At 35.8% G+C, this 18,759-nt stretch overlaps 1 protein-coding gene across 1 annotated transcript in view; it reads right to left on the reverse strand.

The window, feature by feature from the left end:
- Window positions 1–18,759, reverse strand: part of LOC125073006 (huntingtin-like) — a 35,976-nt gene that overhangs the window by 14,955 nt on the left and 2,262 nt on the right. The window contains exons 5-27 of the mRNA XM_047683660.1: window positions 17,849–17,980; window positions 17,426–17,559; window positions 16,912–17,104; window positions 15,960–16,102; window positions 15,397–15,540; window positions 14,846–14,955; window positions 14,233–14,357; window positions 12,146–12,930; window positions 11,427–11,623; window positions 10,595–10,714; window positions 9,723–9,978; window positions 8,656–8,830; window positions 8,076–8,327; window positions 7,369–7,544; window positions 6,199–6,723; window positions 5,810–5,970; window positions 4,959–5,052; window positions 4,516–4,615; window positions 3,931–4,025; window positions 3,174–3,419; window positions 2,487–2,880; window positions 1,816–2,002; window positions 434–578 (exon numbers count right to left, since the gene is read on the reverse strand). Of these exons, the coding sequence (XP_047539616.1) occupies window positions 434–578; window positions 1,816–2,002; window positions 2,487–2,880; window positions 3,174–3,419; window positions 3,931–4,025; window positions 4,516–4,615; window positions 4,959–5,052; window positions 5,810–5,970; window positions 6,199–6,723; window positions 7,369–7,544; window positions 8,076–8,327; window positions 8,656–8,830; window positions 9,723–9,978; window positions 10,595–10,714; window positions 11,427–11,623; window positions 12,146–12,930; window positions 14,233–14,357; window positions 14,846–14,955; window positions 15,397–15,540; window positions 15,960–16,102; window positions 16,912–17,104; window positions 17,426–17,559; window positions 17,849–17,980 (4,889 nt within the window). The remainder of the gene's footprint in view (window positions 1–433; window positions 579–1,815; window positions 2,003–2,486; window positions 2,881–3,173; window positions 3,420–3,930; window positions 4,026–4,515; window positions 4,616–4,958; window positions 5,053–5,809; window positions 5,971–6,198; window positions 6,724–7,368; window positions 7,545–8,075; window positions 8,328–8,655; window positions 8,831–9,722; window positions 9,979–10,594; window positions 10,715–11,426; window positions 11,624–12,145; window positions 12,931–14,232; window positions 14,358–14,845; window positions 14,956–15,396; window positions 15,541–15,959; window positions 16,103–16,911; window positions 17,105–17,425; window positions 17,560–17,848; window positions 17,981–18,759) is intronic.

Here is an 18,759-nt window from a genome sequence, read left to right on the forward strand (position 1 = left end):
ATTTTAGGATCATAATATAAAAAGGTAAGAAACAGTTCTTTTTTTATGGCATTGGTTGGCGGACGAGCTTATGGGCCACCCTATGGTACGTGGTCACCACCGTCCATAGACAAAGGCGCTGTAAGAAATATTAAGTATTCCTTACATGACCTATGCACCACCAAGCTTGGGAACTAAGATGTTATGTCCCTTGTGTCTGTGATTACACTGTTTCTTAAAAAGAAATGAAAATATTTAAGTTTATTTATTTAATCACGATTCTTGAATACTGAGTTTGGAGCTGGTGTTGTTGTAGATACAGGACTTTGCTCGTGTTTAAGGGGATTGTGTGGCCTTGCTTCATGTCAAACTTCATCGAAATAGGTTCAGTGATTTAGAAAGACAGTGATACTTTCGCATTTATACAATTAGTATAGACGAGGAGTACACTCACAAAATATTCACAATAGGCCATGACGCAGGCCGTCTGCAGCAGGTCGACCCTCAGCAGCGCCGTGTCGCCGCTGTCCGCACTGAGCGGCAAATTGCGAGCGAATCCTATTAGTTTGTGCCAATACTTATGAGACAGGAAGTTCAATCTGAAAGAAAAGTACTGTTAAATAAGGTAACAGGGTTTAAATTCCTCCCTTGGCAAAGGTTTAATGCGCCACACTACATGGTTAGTTTGTATTTCTTGTTGCACCTTTTGTTCGTACTTTAATCGGTTCTAGCATTTCGTGAAAGTCCGTCTGAGTAGGTATATATTCTACCACTGAACATCAATTATATTTGTAATTTTATCCAATTTTCTGATGGTCTATCAGTTCTGACAGTACAGACGGTATTATACCGACCTCGGTGATAATTTACTTAACGGTTAGGTCGGTCTGGTATATCTACCATCACATACCATCCATTTATTTTATACTCAACCACCAAACAGCGATACTCATTAGTTTTGTGTTCCGGTTAAAAAGGTTTAACCACTATCACAGGGGACATAACACCATAGTTCCCCCGATTGTTGATGCATTGGCGATGTAAAGAATGGTTAAAATTTCTTACACCGCCAATTTGTATAAGCAATGGAGACCACTTATCCGTCCCACTTGCCGCCCGCATTGTAATGGTTTTTTTTAATTCCTATAGATCACCATATATATGTCTGTCTATAAAGTCATAATATTAAAATACTTGGAATTCTAAATAATATAGAATTTACGCCCAGATCTATTTGAGTGTTGTGGGTGGACTATATTTACAAGTCCATATTAACATTTTTTTAAATAAATTCATATTAATATTTAGAGGTCAATCTATGAAAGTATTTTTAGATGTTGAAAAAGAGTAACTACTGAATTTCTTGCCGGTTCTTCTCGTTAGAATCTTCATTTCGAACCATTGGTAGCTTTACTTAATATGGTCTGTTAAATGTCAACTCAAAAGTGCTTAATGTTGTCTTAGATTTTCGCGATTATTACACATTGAAATAAAACTAGATTTTTAACGGATTTAATCGCGTATATTAATTATTTTATTCAGGCAGACTCCTGCCCGTGACCACGAACACTGCAAAGTTCTCGAAACGTCGGGATGTTAAAATAAAAATAAAATAATTAATATACGCGATTAAATCCGTTAAAAAACTAGTTTTATTTCAAAAGTGCTTGTAAAAGCTTACTTGAATAAAGTATATTTTGATTTTGATTTTTTGATATTTCATAAGAAACTACGTTATATTAAAAACATAGATCCATTAGCACTAAGCTTTACAAAGGATTCATGTACGCTAAACTACAGCAAAACTGAAATCGTAGTCGGACTTGTCGCACTCACCTTATCAACAAATGTGACCAATGAACAGTAATCAGAGGCAGTCTATGCGCAGATCTCAAACATATCAAATTCAATGTATCCAAAGGAATGTTTTCCTCGGGACTGTAGAGGCCCGTGTTTAGACCACTTTGTTCGTTGTGCAGGATCGTTTGAGCCGTTTTAGCTGTGAGAGGGAACAGACAGCCATCTGAAAAAATTAACAGGATTAGCTATAGTAAGATGGCCCAGTGGTTAGAACGCGTGCATCTTAACCGATGATTTCGGGTTCAAACCCAGGCAAGCACCACTGAATTTTCATGTACTTAATTTGTGTTTATAATTCATCTCGTGCTCGGCGGTGAAGGAAAAGATCTCGAGGAAACCTGCATGTGTCTTATTTCAACGAAATTCTGCCACATGTGTATTCCACCAACCCGCATTGGAGCAGCGTGGTGGAATATGCTCCAAACCTTCTCCTCAAAGGGAGAGGAGGCCGTTAGCCCAGCAGTGGGAAAATTAACAGGCTGCTAATGCTAATGCTAATAAGCTATAGTGAGAAGTAAACTTTGAAATAGTGTCAGGTACGAGGGGTACCTTGTGTATTTTTCTTGAAAATAATATTTACAACTTTTAAGAAAATTTATTTAATATAAATAATAATAAAAAATACATATATCACGATTTATACTCACTCGTCAAATGAAGCATATGCTTAACCTGTACAATGATATTTACACATACAGAGTACATTAAACGATTTTGAACCTTATCGTCTTCGTCATCTAGATTGATATTCGCTTGAAAATCTTCCATTTCAATAATCGCATATGTCAACGTTTTAAAAAGAAATCGGACTAGAATAACATCTGGGGACAGGTTTGCGCAGGTTTCGTTAACATTTTGAACGTTCAACGGATCGACGTTCGGTTTCACGTTGAAAAATATAGACTGAGGTGAGATGCAAGTCGATTTCAAATAATTTATTGAGAGCAATATCTCGCTTTCCGGTATCAGGACTAAGACTTTACGTAATAGTACCATTATTATAGTTAAGTAACGGAGCTTTAGTTTTCTGGGAGTTGTCTCCTGAAAAATATAATGACATTTTTAAATAACAGCGGTTTTATATTTCTGTTCTCACAAATCTCTACATTTTTTAATTAAAAATGTACTTGGTGTTTTTGGTAGATTCCTTCTGGGTAGGCACCATGTATTGCTGTTTTGAGGTAGAATATCTGATGATAGGGATCAGATATTCTACCTCAAAACAGCAATACTAAGTATTCTTGTGTTTCGGTTTGAAAGGCGAGGGTGCCAGTGTGACTACAGGCACACGGGGCATTACATGTCACTACGAAGCTAAAAGTAATTAGACTCACCTGATCTAATGGCGCTTTGAACAATATCTTCAAGAGTATTTCAACACGCGTCTGTTCTAACAGCACGTCTCTATATAGAGACTGTAGCAATGTTTCCAAGGACTCTACCGCATGAATGGAGTCGCACTCCACACTTCTCTCGCTGAGCAAGTTCAGTAAGGTATCGCTGGCTAGCTCGGACCAGCGATAGTAACTCTCTGGGTGTTCTTGGGATAGCGAGAGCACACATGAAACTAGATTCAATACCTACGATATCCAAAAAAAAAACATTACAATAATAATTATTATTATTTACTATCTATCACATATAAAAATAAAAATCATATAATTATAAATATTACCGAATTACATATAAGACGATAAGACTGGAAATGGCAATTTTCTTTATGTAATTCATCTTGTGCTCAAGAGTGAAAGATAACATTGTGTGGAAACATGTAACGTGTTTCCAGCAACTCGCATTGGAGATGCGTTTTTTTTTTACTGGAAAAACGCCTTACGCGTTTCCCCCGCGTTGAAGTGGGGGAGGGGGTATGGTACTCGCCGGTGCCCAAGATGCGGTACCCTCTCCGTCTCATCGGTGGGCGCCACGGGATCGCTTTCGCATGCTACCGTGACGAGATGCGTGGTGGAGGTAAGCTCCAAGCCTTCTCATCAAAAGGGAGGGGAGGCCTTCGCCCAGTTTGTCCATTAACAGGCTGTTATTCAAACAAAATAGTAGCAAAACTAAACAAGAGCCAAGTAAATTCGAACAAACCTTAGGCTGATGCATAGTTTTCTGCAGCATATAAAACAAAACTTCTCTCGTTGCTTGCGCCTCCTGCTGCTGAGCTCTCCCCAATATGGTGCCACCTTTACAAACAAAACGTTCATCATAATATGAACAAAACGACATATGTCCATTTAACACTCTTTTTTATAGTTTGGACGTCAAACGAACGTCGAAATTACAAATCGGAGGCAAGATTTATCGATTTACTAGTGTTTCTAATATATTTAGTTGCATATGCCACAATTAATTCAGCCATCAAACCGCATTGGAACTGCGTTACGGGATAAACTCCAAATCATTCTACTTAAAACGGAAGTTATCTCCTAGCACAATCATCTTAGTTCACAACATCAAAGATAAAAGAGTTATATGTGTTGGAAAAGTGTGCCTACTGCGTTTCTTGACAGTTACTCGGTAGAATCTACATTTCGAACTGGAGGTAGCTCTACTTTTAATATACTTCGGTAAAATTACAAAAGTACTTGTAAAAACCTATATTAAATATTTAATATAATCCATCTTGTAATTATGATATTTAACACTGTTAAATTGTGAAGTGAAGTAACTCACCTCCCATATTACTGAACACGCGAACCGCAACAGGCTCCAGTCCCGCGATACACTCGTCCTGCGCTCCGGACGCCATCAGCCCGTCGCACAGCTGTATCAACTGGAATAACAACATTACATTATCTCGTTGCTCCAGTTAACTCGTATTTCGATTCGGATAAGTAAAATGTTATAATCCAAAAAATCTTAGAAGCAGCAGAAATCGGAAAATTACGGTATACATATATAATCCGGGTAGGCATGTCTCCACTCCACCTAATGGAGAGTGGTAGTGGATTCCAAACACGAAGACGGCCAGTACGGTTAGCGATATTGAACTGCACTAGTCGTCCTCGCCGTTAACAATCCCGTGCGTATAATGCTCATTAAACCATTCTATGTTGCGTGTGAGGTGGATTGCGACACTAACAGGAGTTTGATTTACAAGATAAAATAAAACTGACCTTAGGAATTTCAATTATTTGTTTAGTGTGATGTTTCGAAGAGGAAAGTTGCACCAAAAATAATAGAATACTGTTGACGAGCTCGCAGCAATTCCTGAAAAGGAAACATTAAAACGATAAATAAAGCGTCAAAAGCGCAATGGTTTAAGGGTTGCCTAGCGATGTAAAAATTTGCAGGATCGATCCTGACCCCTTGGGCTATTGTCGTCCCCACTCCTAACACAAGTGATAAGCTTAAATCGTGGGATAAATAGGAACATTAGTAATGACAATACCATTACTACTATTGTTTTTAAAATAAAATAAAAATTTGTATTAAAATCTCCACTAATCTTTAGTTGCAAGTATTTTATCTTAAATGTAAACAATTGTGATTAAGATATTAAGTTTACACTGAATTTGCTTTATTGTTATGGAAAGACATGTTGCCATTATAAGAAAGGCACATAAATTGTTAATACAAGTCCATATAAAAAAAACATCGTCCAAAACTATAGTTATATTGTAAGAATTACAAAAAGTTTGCCGGTTCTTTTGACATCCAAATCCGATCGTGACGTTTAATGTACTTGGCACTTACGCGACTGTCCAAAAACGGTAGGCAACATTATCAGGGTTATAGAATGCCTATGAAATTTCTCACTTCCTTAAATGCATAATAGATTTGGATGTATAGGGCATCGTCAGAATCCTTATATCACCCCGAATAGCATGGGGTACAAGTTTTTATTTAAAAAACAATCTATATTCCGGGAAAATGACAGTCATAATTTATTTATTGTTTCAATTATTACCTTCCTACAAAATGAAGTCATTTAAATAAAAGATTGTTTATCAAGATTAATACATACGGAATTTCATGCTGTTCGACGAGATCGAGCTGCTTCATTAGGAAGCCGATGAAAACTTGGTCACTATCCAGCATGCAGTAGTTGACTCGTAGAGCCAGCAGCTGACACAGCAGACGGAGAACAGCGCACTGCAGCGGAATGTCGTTCTGCATTGTGTAACTCTGTAATGATAAAAGTCTAAATAGAAAAAGTGTCTTATTGCCGTCAAAGGAAAATGTTACCAGAGCTAAATTATAGCCCAGGAAAGCTAATTTATTGTTTTTATGGCATAGGTAGGCGGAAGGGCGAATAGCCTACTTGATAGTCAGACTGCCATATCGTTACAGATAGTAGAATTTTAAATACTGTTAGAAAAATATTTAAAAATGTCGTTGTAAAACCAAACTCACTTTTAAAGACTGAATGACGACAGGTTCGAACAATCGGATGTACCTCTCTAATTCCTTCTTATTAGTACTCCACTTCCGGTCTGTACGGTTCTTGGAAAAATTCTCCATCATCATGAGGAGGTGCCTCTCGTCCATCATCCTCGGATTCTTACTATCCAGGGACAGTTTCTGACTGGAACTCGAGCTGATACTACTCTTGTCATCCTCGATTAATTTCAAGGAATTCACCAACATGACATCTTGAAAGAAGTTAAGGCTTTCGTCGTTGAGGTTCTTTGTGGCAATACTCATAAAGTCTGAGTATTGGTTTATCATATTGGTACCAAAGAGACACTTTAACAGCTGAGTCACACAGTAGACGGTTTGATCTGGACAAAGGGGCATTAAGACTTTGAGGTAATATAAGATCTCTTCGGTCACTGGACCGAATTCTCTCTCCGTTGATAGTTCTAGCTGTATGGCTAAGCAGTTGAGCGTCGTTGATAAAAATTCGTGAAATATACTGTTCTTTGGCTCTAGATTTATCTGAAAATAAATAGGTTTTAGTTACTTATATGTGAGCTGAGCTGGCCCAGTGGTTAGAATGCGTACATCTTAACCGATGATTTCGGGTTCAAGCCCAGGCAGGCACCACTGAAAATTCATGTGCTTAATTTGTGTTTATAATACATCTCATGCTCGGCGGTGAAGGAAAACATCGTGAGGAAACCTGCATGTGTCTAATTTCAACGAAATTCTGCCACATGTGTATTCCACCAACCCGCATTGAAGCAGCGTGGTGGAATATGCTCCAAACCTTCTCCTCAAAGGGAGAGGAGGCCTTAGCCCAGCAGTGGGAAATTTACAGGCTGCTAATGTACTTATATGTATGTATGTGCCCTGTTCATAACAAACATTACACAATTACCTACTTCTATCCCTTTCTTTCATAAGCCAACACCCAAGCAAAAAAGAGACGGCAAAGGAATCGAACTTAGTAACTTATAAAACTACACTACCACTTACTAATATTAAAAATATTTTATGTTTTCTGAATTACTAACATAATCTAATTACAAAAATGTCTTAATTTTTTTTATTATTAATTATCCTATTTTTTATGTTATAATATATATAACTTTTACACTTCATATGCAATACGATTACAATTATTGCTAAATGAAAACAAACCTTATGATTAGAGTACGTAGCTCTCAAATTCTCATACAGCTTCATGTAGAAGGGGTCATTAAAGAAATGCCCTGCGAAGTTTGCCTTTAGGCTCGCCGCAGGCGTGTGCGGCTTTTTTCTTAGAGATCCTTTGTCTTCTGATTCTGATGGTATGCTATTTTTTCTAGGGATTGTTTCTGAAAGATAATGAATTATATAAACTCTTGATAGATCCTATACAAAATATCTATTCTGTCAATTATTCTTAACATTGTCGATTCAAATAGTGTTAGGATTTTTGGTATTATTATGTAGTTATTAGTATTTATTGGTACTAAATAATAACAATACTTATTGAATATTTTAATTTATCCTATCTCTAAACATAGAATTAATAAACACTGAGCGAAAAGATAACCTTTTCTATTATTATCCTGTATATATTTATTATAATTATCCTACTTTATTGTAGGACTTGGTACAAGCCCATATGTGTACGTACCACCCAAGCATTGCCTATTCTACCCACAAACACCAATACTTACTAGAGCTCGGCTTCAAGGGTGAGTGAGCCAGTTTAACTACAAGCATTTTAGTTACCAAGTTTAGTTAAAGTTAATACCTCTTATATCGCCAATGTTTACGGGAGTGGTGACCACATTCTATAAGGTAACTTATACGTCAGTCCGACTATCTATATAAATTAAAACCACTAAATAAATACTGACCTTGAGTTTTCCTTCTAACTGGACTCCCGGGTAAAGCAATCCCACTCTTATTCAGATGTACATTAGGATTAACTTCCTCTATCAAATGGACTAACACATTCAGCATTTTCAATGTAACTTGAAGGAACTTCTCAGCTAAATTAGCGACCTTCTGATTTTCCAAATGTTGCCATTTTTCCTTAGTTTCTTGAGTGTCGCGTTCGAATATATCTCTATTTGTCGTCCTGCTGCGCATTATATTGTGGATTTCCACTGAAATTAAATTAGTTACTTTTAAAAATACTTTACGACAGATTACTTTACGACATTAAGATTTATGTTTTAATAAGCAATAATACCATAAAACTGAATATATAAGAAATGGTTATTTCATAAGTCAAACGAAACCGTTTGACTCATGCTCATGTTTATTTTTGATAAAATGCCTATTTTTTGTGAGTTTGACATAAAATATGAATTTTGGAAAGCAACATTGTAATGATCACCCAGAAGTTAAGAACAAGTTCAAAATTGTTAAAACGCATACTCTAGAAATGTTCTTGGAATATTCTAGAAAGGGGTGTATATCATAGCAACATACCTGGATAAACCAAACGGCATATATCAAGCAGCATTGTCCTCACATTGACGTTACCATTGCAATAGTCTAGGTTATCTAGACAATAGCCCAGTAGGCCTTGATTTGAATATGCCTCCGTGTGCTTCCAGGGTGACCAGCTATGGCATATTAATTTCAATGTCTCGAGTAAACCTTGCTAAAAAGATAAACGGTTCAAATTGATCAATCACTTCAATCAAATGTTACATACAAACATCGCTAGAAATTCTACAACTATCAGATATTCTAATATATGACTTTGCTAATCTACTAAAGGTATATCAGTGATTAAGCTACAAATTTTATTCCTTAACAAGAAAAGAGGTTACATTTAATTTTCTATTTTTATACAATCATTTGTTTGTTGATATACCATTCATTCGAATGAGTTTCAACATCGTTTAGTAACATGGCTATACTTGCGCAAAATTGCAACTAAATACATTCACAAACAGCTGCATGAAAAATGTCGTCGTAAACCTTTTAAATCCATCAACGAAGTCAATTGGTCTGAATATCAGATTTAGTTCTTGTACACGAATGTTCTAATCTTTGACACAAAATTACTTAGTAATTTGTAAAAGTACGTAAAGTTTAGGAAATTGTATATTATGGATACGCATTTAAATTAATTTCTTAACCCACAAAGCAACGTTGTATCATCGGAATAGTACTATCAAAATCAAAATACTATATTCAACTTTGCTTTAACAAGCACTTTTGAATCGTTGTTTTACATTACTATATTTAAAGTAAAGCTACCACCGGTTGGAAATGTAGATTCTAGCGAGAAGAACTGACAAGAAACTTAGTAGTTACTCTTTTCCAGCATTTGAAATACATTTGGTTAGTTAAATAAAAATAAATTTAACATCCTGCCTGCCAACAAATATTAGTTTCACGCTTTTTATCATCTATGAATAATATGCCTTATTTATTAACAAATAAATACTAACATTAAAAACATACACCGATGTATTAATAGTTCGAGTGATATATCTATCATACGTATTGACGTTTTAAACGAATCAAACTTAAAATATACTCACTGAATAGCTCTTGCAATTCGACGCCATCAATCTCGCGACCAAGTCCCCGACGATCGTCATCAAACTGTCAGTATTTTCTAGAATCTTCCCAACCTTCAACTGTTCAGGTATATCGTTGTAGAAATATATATCCCTCACTAAGTCTAAAGCTAGTCCGTGTGTGTCGAATGTGAATATTTTACTGTTTTCTTTAGACATCTGAGCCATCATCGTTATGGGCGTGGCTCGTCTCGATGGATAAATTTTTGGTACGATGCTGGAATTTTTAAACTCAATTGTTTTTTTTGTATATGTCATTAATAAGTTGTCGCCTGCGACTTCATCTGCGTTTTAGGAGTCAGCAATCGGATATTAGGCGTAAGTACATTAAACATTTTGCAGTAACATTATCCAGTAGTATCATGTAAACCTTATTAGTACACTTTGTATAACGGGTGAAGGATGAACATAAATTTATCTCTTTCTTTCTATACCTATTTGACATTCAAAAGAAAAAGAAGAACAATTGTTACATTTTATGTATAGGTAGGAGTTTGTGTCAGTCCGGCTGGGTATAATATGTATGGCTTTTGTATCATCCACTTATCAAAAAAAAAAAAAAGGTTGGTTAAAAGGGTCAGTGAGTTTAATTGTTGGCGCAGGGGACATAATATATTAGCTCCAAAGATTGATACATTTTTTTATAGCGCCAAAATCTTTGGTCGATAGTGACCATTTACCATCAGCTACCCAATGTGCCTTTCCTACTTATTACATATTAAAAAAAAAAAAAAAATTCTATATATCTTACAGCTTTCTGTATATATTAAAATAAATGATATTATATAACATCTAATCCATCATCTTCTCCAAGACTAAAAACAAAATCCTACCGCGATATCGCCTGCGCCGCCGCCGTCCGAACTTTCTGATCTTGATCGGCTAACAAGTGCAGTAGCGCGTCCATTACGAGTTTACTTCTAGATAAATAATCTGGATGTAATGTGAATAATCTGAAATGTAATAAAAATCTGTACACAACCATTATAACAAAGATTAACAATATTTCCTTTTAATCAAGAGGAGAGAGGAGGGAAGTAGTTGAGTAGAAGAGGAGTTTGCTTTGTAGTAGTGGGGGGGGGGGGGGCGCAAAAAAGGCATATATCGACACTGCGAATTTCGCATCGCAGCATTTAATCAATTTACATTAATTTTTTGTTTTATCTTGACTATCTATATAAACCGCCTGTAAATGTAAATGTCATAATTCTGGACAAAGGACGCCTCTACCTTTGAGCAGAAGGTTCGGAGCTTCTTTCACGATTTTCTAATGCGGGTTGATGGATGCACATGTGGCAGAATCATTCAAGTTGACACATGCAGATTTCTTCATAACATTTCCCTTCACCGCCGAGCAAGATAAAAATTAAGAACCCACTATCATAAGAAGCGGCTAACCACTTGGCCCTCTAATCATAAATATACTTAGCAATAACACATTTTGATAGGAAATTAAATCATTATAATTACAAGCACACGGGACAATAAGGACCGAGGCACAAACACGCGATACGACGTCGAATCGTCGCTCGTTACGAATCATATCGTGCAAAATACAATATATTAGAAAGAAAACAAATGAATAAACTTATTATGACTATTATAAGAACTTTTGAAAAGATTAAAGTTTTTTAGTTAATATATATGAATAAAATTCCAACTTACTTTTGATAGGGTAGCGATTCATAAAACTTAGCAAGATTGACTCTACACAGCCAGTAGCCATTGTACTGTACGCTGATGAGGGAATTCAAAGCGTCGCTCAGCAGACACCAGTGCACACTCTCGCTCAGAGCCGCCGACAGGCCGCCCAGCGACGACAGTGTGTGGTTCACTGTTGAGTGAATCTCATCTGAGAGTCCCTAATAAAAGTTTAGAGAACTCAATAAAAAAATACTAATACATAATACATGAAACTCTACTGGTTTATGTGTGCGCCAGTAAAACTCTCAGACGGCATGTCTATTCCGAACATCTCCAATTGGTTTAATTTAAACAAAAACCTTAATTTATTCTTCATCTAAACCTTCCTTTTGAATACTCCGTCTATTAGTAAAGACTGTAAGGAAACTCGTTCGGTAGTTTGAGTTGTTTTTAGCAAATGAAATGTATTATTTATATGACAAATAAATAAAACTATACGTATTTGTAAGAACATACTCAAAACGCAAAGTAGGACTCGATCTTGAAATTCAGAAAGATGTATTTAAAATTCAAACATTATAACACTGATTGGAATACTTATATATTTAAGTAATAAATATATGGGTTCTTTTTTTAGGTTTGTACACTTTAAATTCCAAACAGGTGAGTAAATCACAAAATTAAAAAATATTAATTTGGACTTAAATCATCATTCAATTTATCTTAATATGTTTACTTACTTTCAAAATAATGTCCATTAACTTTTCCACACTAATAAACTCACTAACGTCCTTACACAACAGATTATAATTACGCCATCTATTGTAATCCCCGTGAGCCAAGTCCAATGCAGCAACCAAATAGTTTCCAATACAAACCCTCACTAACCCCCTTATTTGAGGATCATTATGACTTTCTAGTAACAAGAACACATCGGACATATGCTGATATTCGAAATCACTTTTATCGTTGCTACTCTCGACATTATTATCGATATCCGGAACATCCCTACTATCGACTTCTTCCATACGTTTCAATTCCTTTTTCTCTCGTTTCTCCTCTTTCAATTCTATGGTATCCAAATTTGTCGTCGATTCGCCGAAATGGTCAAATTTCATGTCCAAATCTATACTCGAAGACAGTACGTCCCCACTGCTGGACATCGGGTACCCTGTGGATATATGATCGATACTTCCCGTCATGTTGGAGTTAGTGGTGAAATTACTGTTTGTCATATTGGGGTTAGTGCTGTCGGCGCTCAGACCGCTGGCAACTAAGTCCTTGGCGAAGACTTTGCTGTCAAGGATGTTGCTCTGGACATCTTTGGAGCTCTTCAGTTCACTGTCCGTGGACTTCTCGAGAGATTTACTGTCTTTTTTAAATATCAGCTGAGAAGGACTATCTGTGCTGCGGTTTAAGAGTTCCTGGCTCAAGGATTCCGTTATCGAATCCTGGTAACAGACGTTACGTTCGATTATAAATTCGTTTATGTGATCCGGATTCGAATCTGTTCCTTCTGAAGATGCTAGAACAATGTTTATGGAATATTAATATTAATAACAGTTGTATACCATCCGTTGTGTTTCAATTTTCTTAGAAACAAAAACAATTTAAGACGACAACACAAAAAAAATGTTTCTATATAGAAAATTCATAGTTTTGCTTTACTTGGCAATGAATGTCTTGTCAGTTACAGTAATACCTCACTCTTAACTTAGTCTTAAAGGGAGAATAGCTGGAAAGAGTTATAGAAAGCTTTTGCTAGAAAATTTACCTGTCAATGCTAAAACTTATACACATTAACAAAATCAAGTTTTCAACATAAAGCTATCAACGGTTTGGAATGTAGTTTCTACCGAGAAGAACCGGCAAGAAACTCATACCCAACATTTTTGAAATTTTAAAAGTTATGTCAGTAGATTCATTGAAGTTTATATATCCTGCCTGAAGGTCAACAAGTATAAGCTCCACGCTTTTCTATCAGATTACATAAATCTTCAGTCGAATAATTTACCTTATTTTTAATTTCTCTTAACCAACACGATTTAACGGACATTCGGGGTAGTTGATTAACGTTCAAATTTGTTTATTTTAGGTCCGTTGGTTAATTAAGTAAAACAAAAGTATTTGCATAAGTTCGTGCGCGTCGAGTCGAGAACCAACGATCCCCAGCCGACGCGTACGCACTCCGCGTGCGACCGGCCGCACTGCGAGTATCGCGCGGCTACATATGCTATACAAGAAGTAAGGATAAGCTTAGAACGCCAAGTTTCCGACTCCGCAAAGTCAATAAATCATTCTTAGGGCAAGACATCCGCTTCTATAAAAAAATTCTGCAGACATTTTTAACTTTGCCGTTTCATAGATTCAAATCGATTGTAAAAAATACATTGGTAAAGAAGGCAAGATTATATTGATGATAAAAAAGCGTGGAGTTAATGCTTGTTGACTTCCAGGCAGGAGACATAACATACATATATAATTGTATTTAACTAACATGACTGTATTTTTATATGTTGAAAAAGAGTAACTACTGAGTTTCTTGCCGGTTCTTCGCGGTAGAATCTACATTCCGAACCGGTGGTAGCTTTACTTCAAATAGTTTGTTGAATAACGATTCAAAAGTGCTTGTAAAAGAATGACTTGAATAAAGTATGATTTGATTTGATTTATGCTTGTGAATTAATTTATTTGATATCTGTTTAGTGTTTTGCGTGTGCGATGCGATGACGACTAACAATGAATATATAAATATACTCATAATTATAAAAGTGTGCGGTCTCCTACATTTATTAAATAATATTCTTACTGTATATACAAAACATACCAGAATAGTTCTGAAATTTGACATCTGCGTCCTTATCAACATACAACGTGATAGCTTGCGGGTACACTTGCACTATCGCCGAGAGGCAGGTCAGAGCTGAAGACTTGACTGACACACGAACCGATCTAGAAACAACACAATTATATATGGTAATATTTATAAAATATTGTAATTAGGCTATTTGACTAGTTTTTAAAATGTAATGTACCCTGTAAAAGTTTAATTCTATAACATATTTGCTGAAACATATCAAATTAAAAATTCCATATTTAAATAGCGCACGAACGCTACTTTGACAATATGGCGCTGCAATGGGGTCGGTGACTAACATTCCTGTATTGTAATCTGTAGCACATATAATCCACATACAGGTTAACCAGCAAGTGACGTCATCATAAGCCCGACCAATCAGGAGCGTTTTGTGTCACGTGACAAACGTTTAAAAAATCCTTTTTTATTTATGGATTTTAAACAATTGTTATTTTCAAATTTCTTTAATAAATAACAATTTTTAATTGACACTTTATTTTTCGTGTTGTCAATTAGCCTATTGGGAAATATGTTCTTATGTAATAAATATTTTAGTGTACGAGATAACTTCTCTCTCTCTTACCTATCAGATATAATTCCTCCTTTATTGCCAGTGAGCAGAAACTTAGACGTCAGAAGTCTTGCGCAGTATTTAAGCCGAATATCTTCATCCGTTGACGATCCAATATTGACCTAAAAAAAAATTTAGTTATAAGTACATCTATATATTATCTAACGATTATGGTTTCTGTAAAATGCTATCTCTTGAATTTTATTTCTTGGATCTCTTTAACTTGTAGCATTCTTAATAAGGCATTGTCGACCTTAATTATTTGTGTTTTTTCTCCTTCTGACATCATTGTTTTGACATATGAAAGAAGAAAACGAAGCATTTTTTAAATAATCATCCATAAAAATCTGAGATGCTATAATTGGGTATTGAGATCTAAGATGTTATGTCCTTTGTGCCTGTTGTTACAGTAGCTTAGTCACCGTTCAAACCCGAACACAACAATATATAGTATTGCTGTTTGGCGATGGAATGGGTGAATCTGATGAGTGGGGACGAACACAGACGGGTCTGCACAAAGTCTTAAATATAATTTAAAGTACAATTTATTCAAAAAAATATACCTTTAGTTCGCCATCACGGGCGATGATCACGTCGTCATCAGTTCCGTCGTCCTCGTAATCTTGTAACTTCTCAGACAGTTCCTTGGATAGCTGCTCTGTATCCGGCATTTGGATGTCTGACTCACTTACTGGTGAATCTGGAGTCTATACAAGAATTGTTTGAATTGTTTACTAAATTAATTTCACAGGGGGTAGTCACACTTCATATAGGAGCATTGCGTAAATGCGTTTACTGATAAACGTTTATTTGAACAAAAAAGGGGTACGATTTTCTACTCACAGAGCCTTTTGTTCCATCTGAATTTAAAACCAAACTGTGAAAGTCGAACACTAAAAATCCTGTGTTAAAACAATGTACATTTCTTTTCAGTAGTAACTCTTATCATTTACGCATTGGAACACAAGGTTATTTTTTTTTTTTTTAGGAACCAATGTCAGTAGAATACTCGCGTCAGGAACATAATAGTTTTAATTATATGACGAGGGGCACGTGCACCGCGCCCGGCCGGGGATCAGCGGTGTCAAGTTACAACAACGAACAAAAAAGTAAAAGCGCGGCGTGCCTGCATGGCGAGGTCGTCCGTGCTGGCGCAGTGCTGCGGCAGCTGCAGCACGCTGCCGAGCCGCAGCGCGCCGCTGAAGCTGAGCTCGGCGTCGCGGCACTCCAGCGGCGCCGCCCAGCGCGCCGACACCGAGCTGCCGTGGCCTGCGCACGCAACGCACTCGAGGCACTCTGCACGGACTCCGCTCAGGAGCTTGGCTTACATTGAAACCGGGGGATGCGAACCCCGGACTTCGCTCCTTGAAACCTTATAGGTTAGCCAGTAGATCATATATAGATACGACCAATCGATGAGAAAAGTATTGCCTATTCAATCACAAGAGAACAAAAGCCAAATAAACAACATTTGACGTCGAGTCGACGCCATACAGTTGATTGAATAATCGGTTTGCGACGAAACTATTATCGTAACTTTAAAAGTAAAATTAGTTTGGTTATAATTAGTTAAGTGGAATACTTTGAATCTATACATATAATAAAATTGAAGTGTCTGTTTGAAATATTAAAATAACCGCTTTTTACTAAATGCATATGCATGTATACATGGTACATATACCAAAATAACATTTTTTACATGTTTTGTCTGTCTGTCTGTTTGTTCCGACTAATCCGGCTGAACCGATTTCGACGGGTTTTTCACTGGCAGATAGCGGATGTAATACGGAGTAACTTAGGCTACTTTTATTTTAGAATTATATATAGAATAAAAATAAAATCACCCTACAACATCCGAATAACTTAAATTCAAACAAGGCGCACGAAGTCGCGGGCACAGCTAGTCATAAATAAAGACAGTATAATATATCTGAGCTAATAGTAAATTGCATGGCTGATGGAATACGTAAATCTAAGGTTTGTTTATCTATATAAATTTTTCGATTGGATTACAGTATAGTCACGTAGCCGATGATTGGCTACAATTAAATTTATAAAAGCAAGTAAATTATACTAACTAATATTCCTTCTGTGCCCTTTCTCGGTCTGCCTGTCATCGAGACACACCGGCCTGGGATGTCTTTCCAACAACGCCCGTCTGTACTCATCTTTGGCCTGAGACAGCAACACAGAGAGACACTCTATCACCGTGTTCTGTATGTTGTGTTCCGTCGTCGACTGCTCGATGTAATGGATACAGAGCTGATATAACTGAAAAAAATAGTCGTGTGAATGTGAAATTAGACACGTGCAGGTTTCCTCACGACATTTTCCGTCATCACCGACATCACAAGATATGAAGTATAAACAAAAATTAAGCACATGAAAATTCAGTGGTGCTTGCCTGGGTTTAAACGTAATCACTAGTTAAGATGCACGAGTTCTACTGGATCATCTCAGCTCTTCTTAAACAATATCGAATCAAAATCAAACCTATACCGAATAAATAAAATTTTGTAATTAATTTAAAAAAATAATAATTATACGAATGCAAGAACTACAGTTATGAGACCAAATGAAATTTTATTTTACCTCCAAAAAATCCTGAACAGTGAAGAGATCGTTTTCTCGAAACTTCGTTATATCGTTTATCTGAAATATGGCTTTGATGACGCAAAACCATCCGATAACCATTGAGTCATCTTGCGCTGACGGCCACAGCTTCTCTGTTAAGCAAATTGAACCTTTTTGTTCAAAACATAGAGTATATTTTAAATTATCAGTAATGGTTTAAACTCTTTATAGATCTATCATGAATATAGGTATTTAAAAAAAAAAATTACTCATTCTTAGGGCCAAAACATACATATAAACACAGATTTCAAGTCACGACGTCACGACTTGCACATCAAAACGCACCACAATACGACGACGCATTTTAGGTATGTTTGTGGGAGCCTTACACCGTCAAGACACTATCTCCTGTACTAGTGTCTAGTTAACATGCGAACTTACCAAATGTTTTCGATAGTATGTTAGTGAGTAAAGGTTCTCTGTGCGAACACAAGTGTCCGACACAATTAGCGATACCACGACGCACCGCTGGCTCTGAACTCTCCACGTGCATCAGCAGGGCCTTTGACAATTCTGCAAATATAATTTTCAGTACGTATTACTATATAGATAGATGTGACATGTAATTAAAGTATATTAAACTCTCTTTTTTATATATTTAAACATTTTAATATTTTTTTTCTTAAATATTCAAAAATTTATTTCTATATTACTTAAAAAAAAAAATTATGCATTGAATAAAAAGGCTTCTTTATATATATTTTTTTTTTATTATTATTATTTATTTATTTAAACTCTCTTTTTAATTTATAAAGAAAATAAATACTAGCTACGATAGTAAACAATTAAGAAAAATCTAAATTAGCACACACAATAACAGAAAACCTGATATTGCATGCTCTATAAGAATGAGAGAAAATGAACTTTCAACATTTTCTTGAATGTAAAAATAGACTTACTGCTAAGCCATAAGTATTATTATGACACAGAATTCACAATCAAGGTGTATGATAAAAAAACAACTATTATAGTAATAATATGTGTGTTCTTAAACGCAGTAAGGACTGTCTTAATTTTCACAACTCCTTTTAAATTAACCATGTTATCAAACTACTAAACATAATTTATACAAAAGAATACTTAGTAGCAGAATTAAGAGTGTTTATGGCGGATAAGTCGTTTTCATATTTATCAGTTACTTAAACAAAAATACTGTAGAAAAGTTCAGTCTCTCATTAGTAGAATCTTTTGAAAAAATCCTAAATAAACATTACTGTCATTTAACAAATTATTTTTTATCCATAAAAATCAATTGTGAGTTATATTTGTAAACACCACATAAACGAGCAGAT

Source organism: Vanessa atalanta, chromosome 23 (assembly GCF_905147765.1).
Source record: "Vanessa atalanta chromosome 23, ilVanAtal1.2, whole genome shotgun sequence".
NCBI lineage: Eukaryota > Metazoa > Arthropoda > Insecta > Lepidoptera > Nymphalidae > Vanessa > Vanessa atalanta.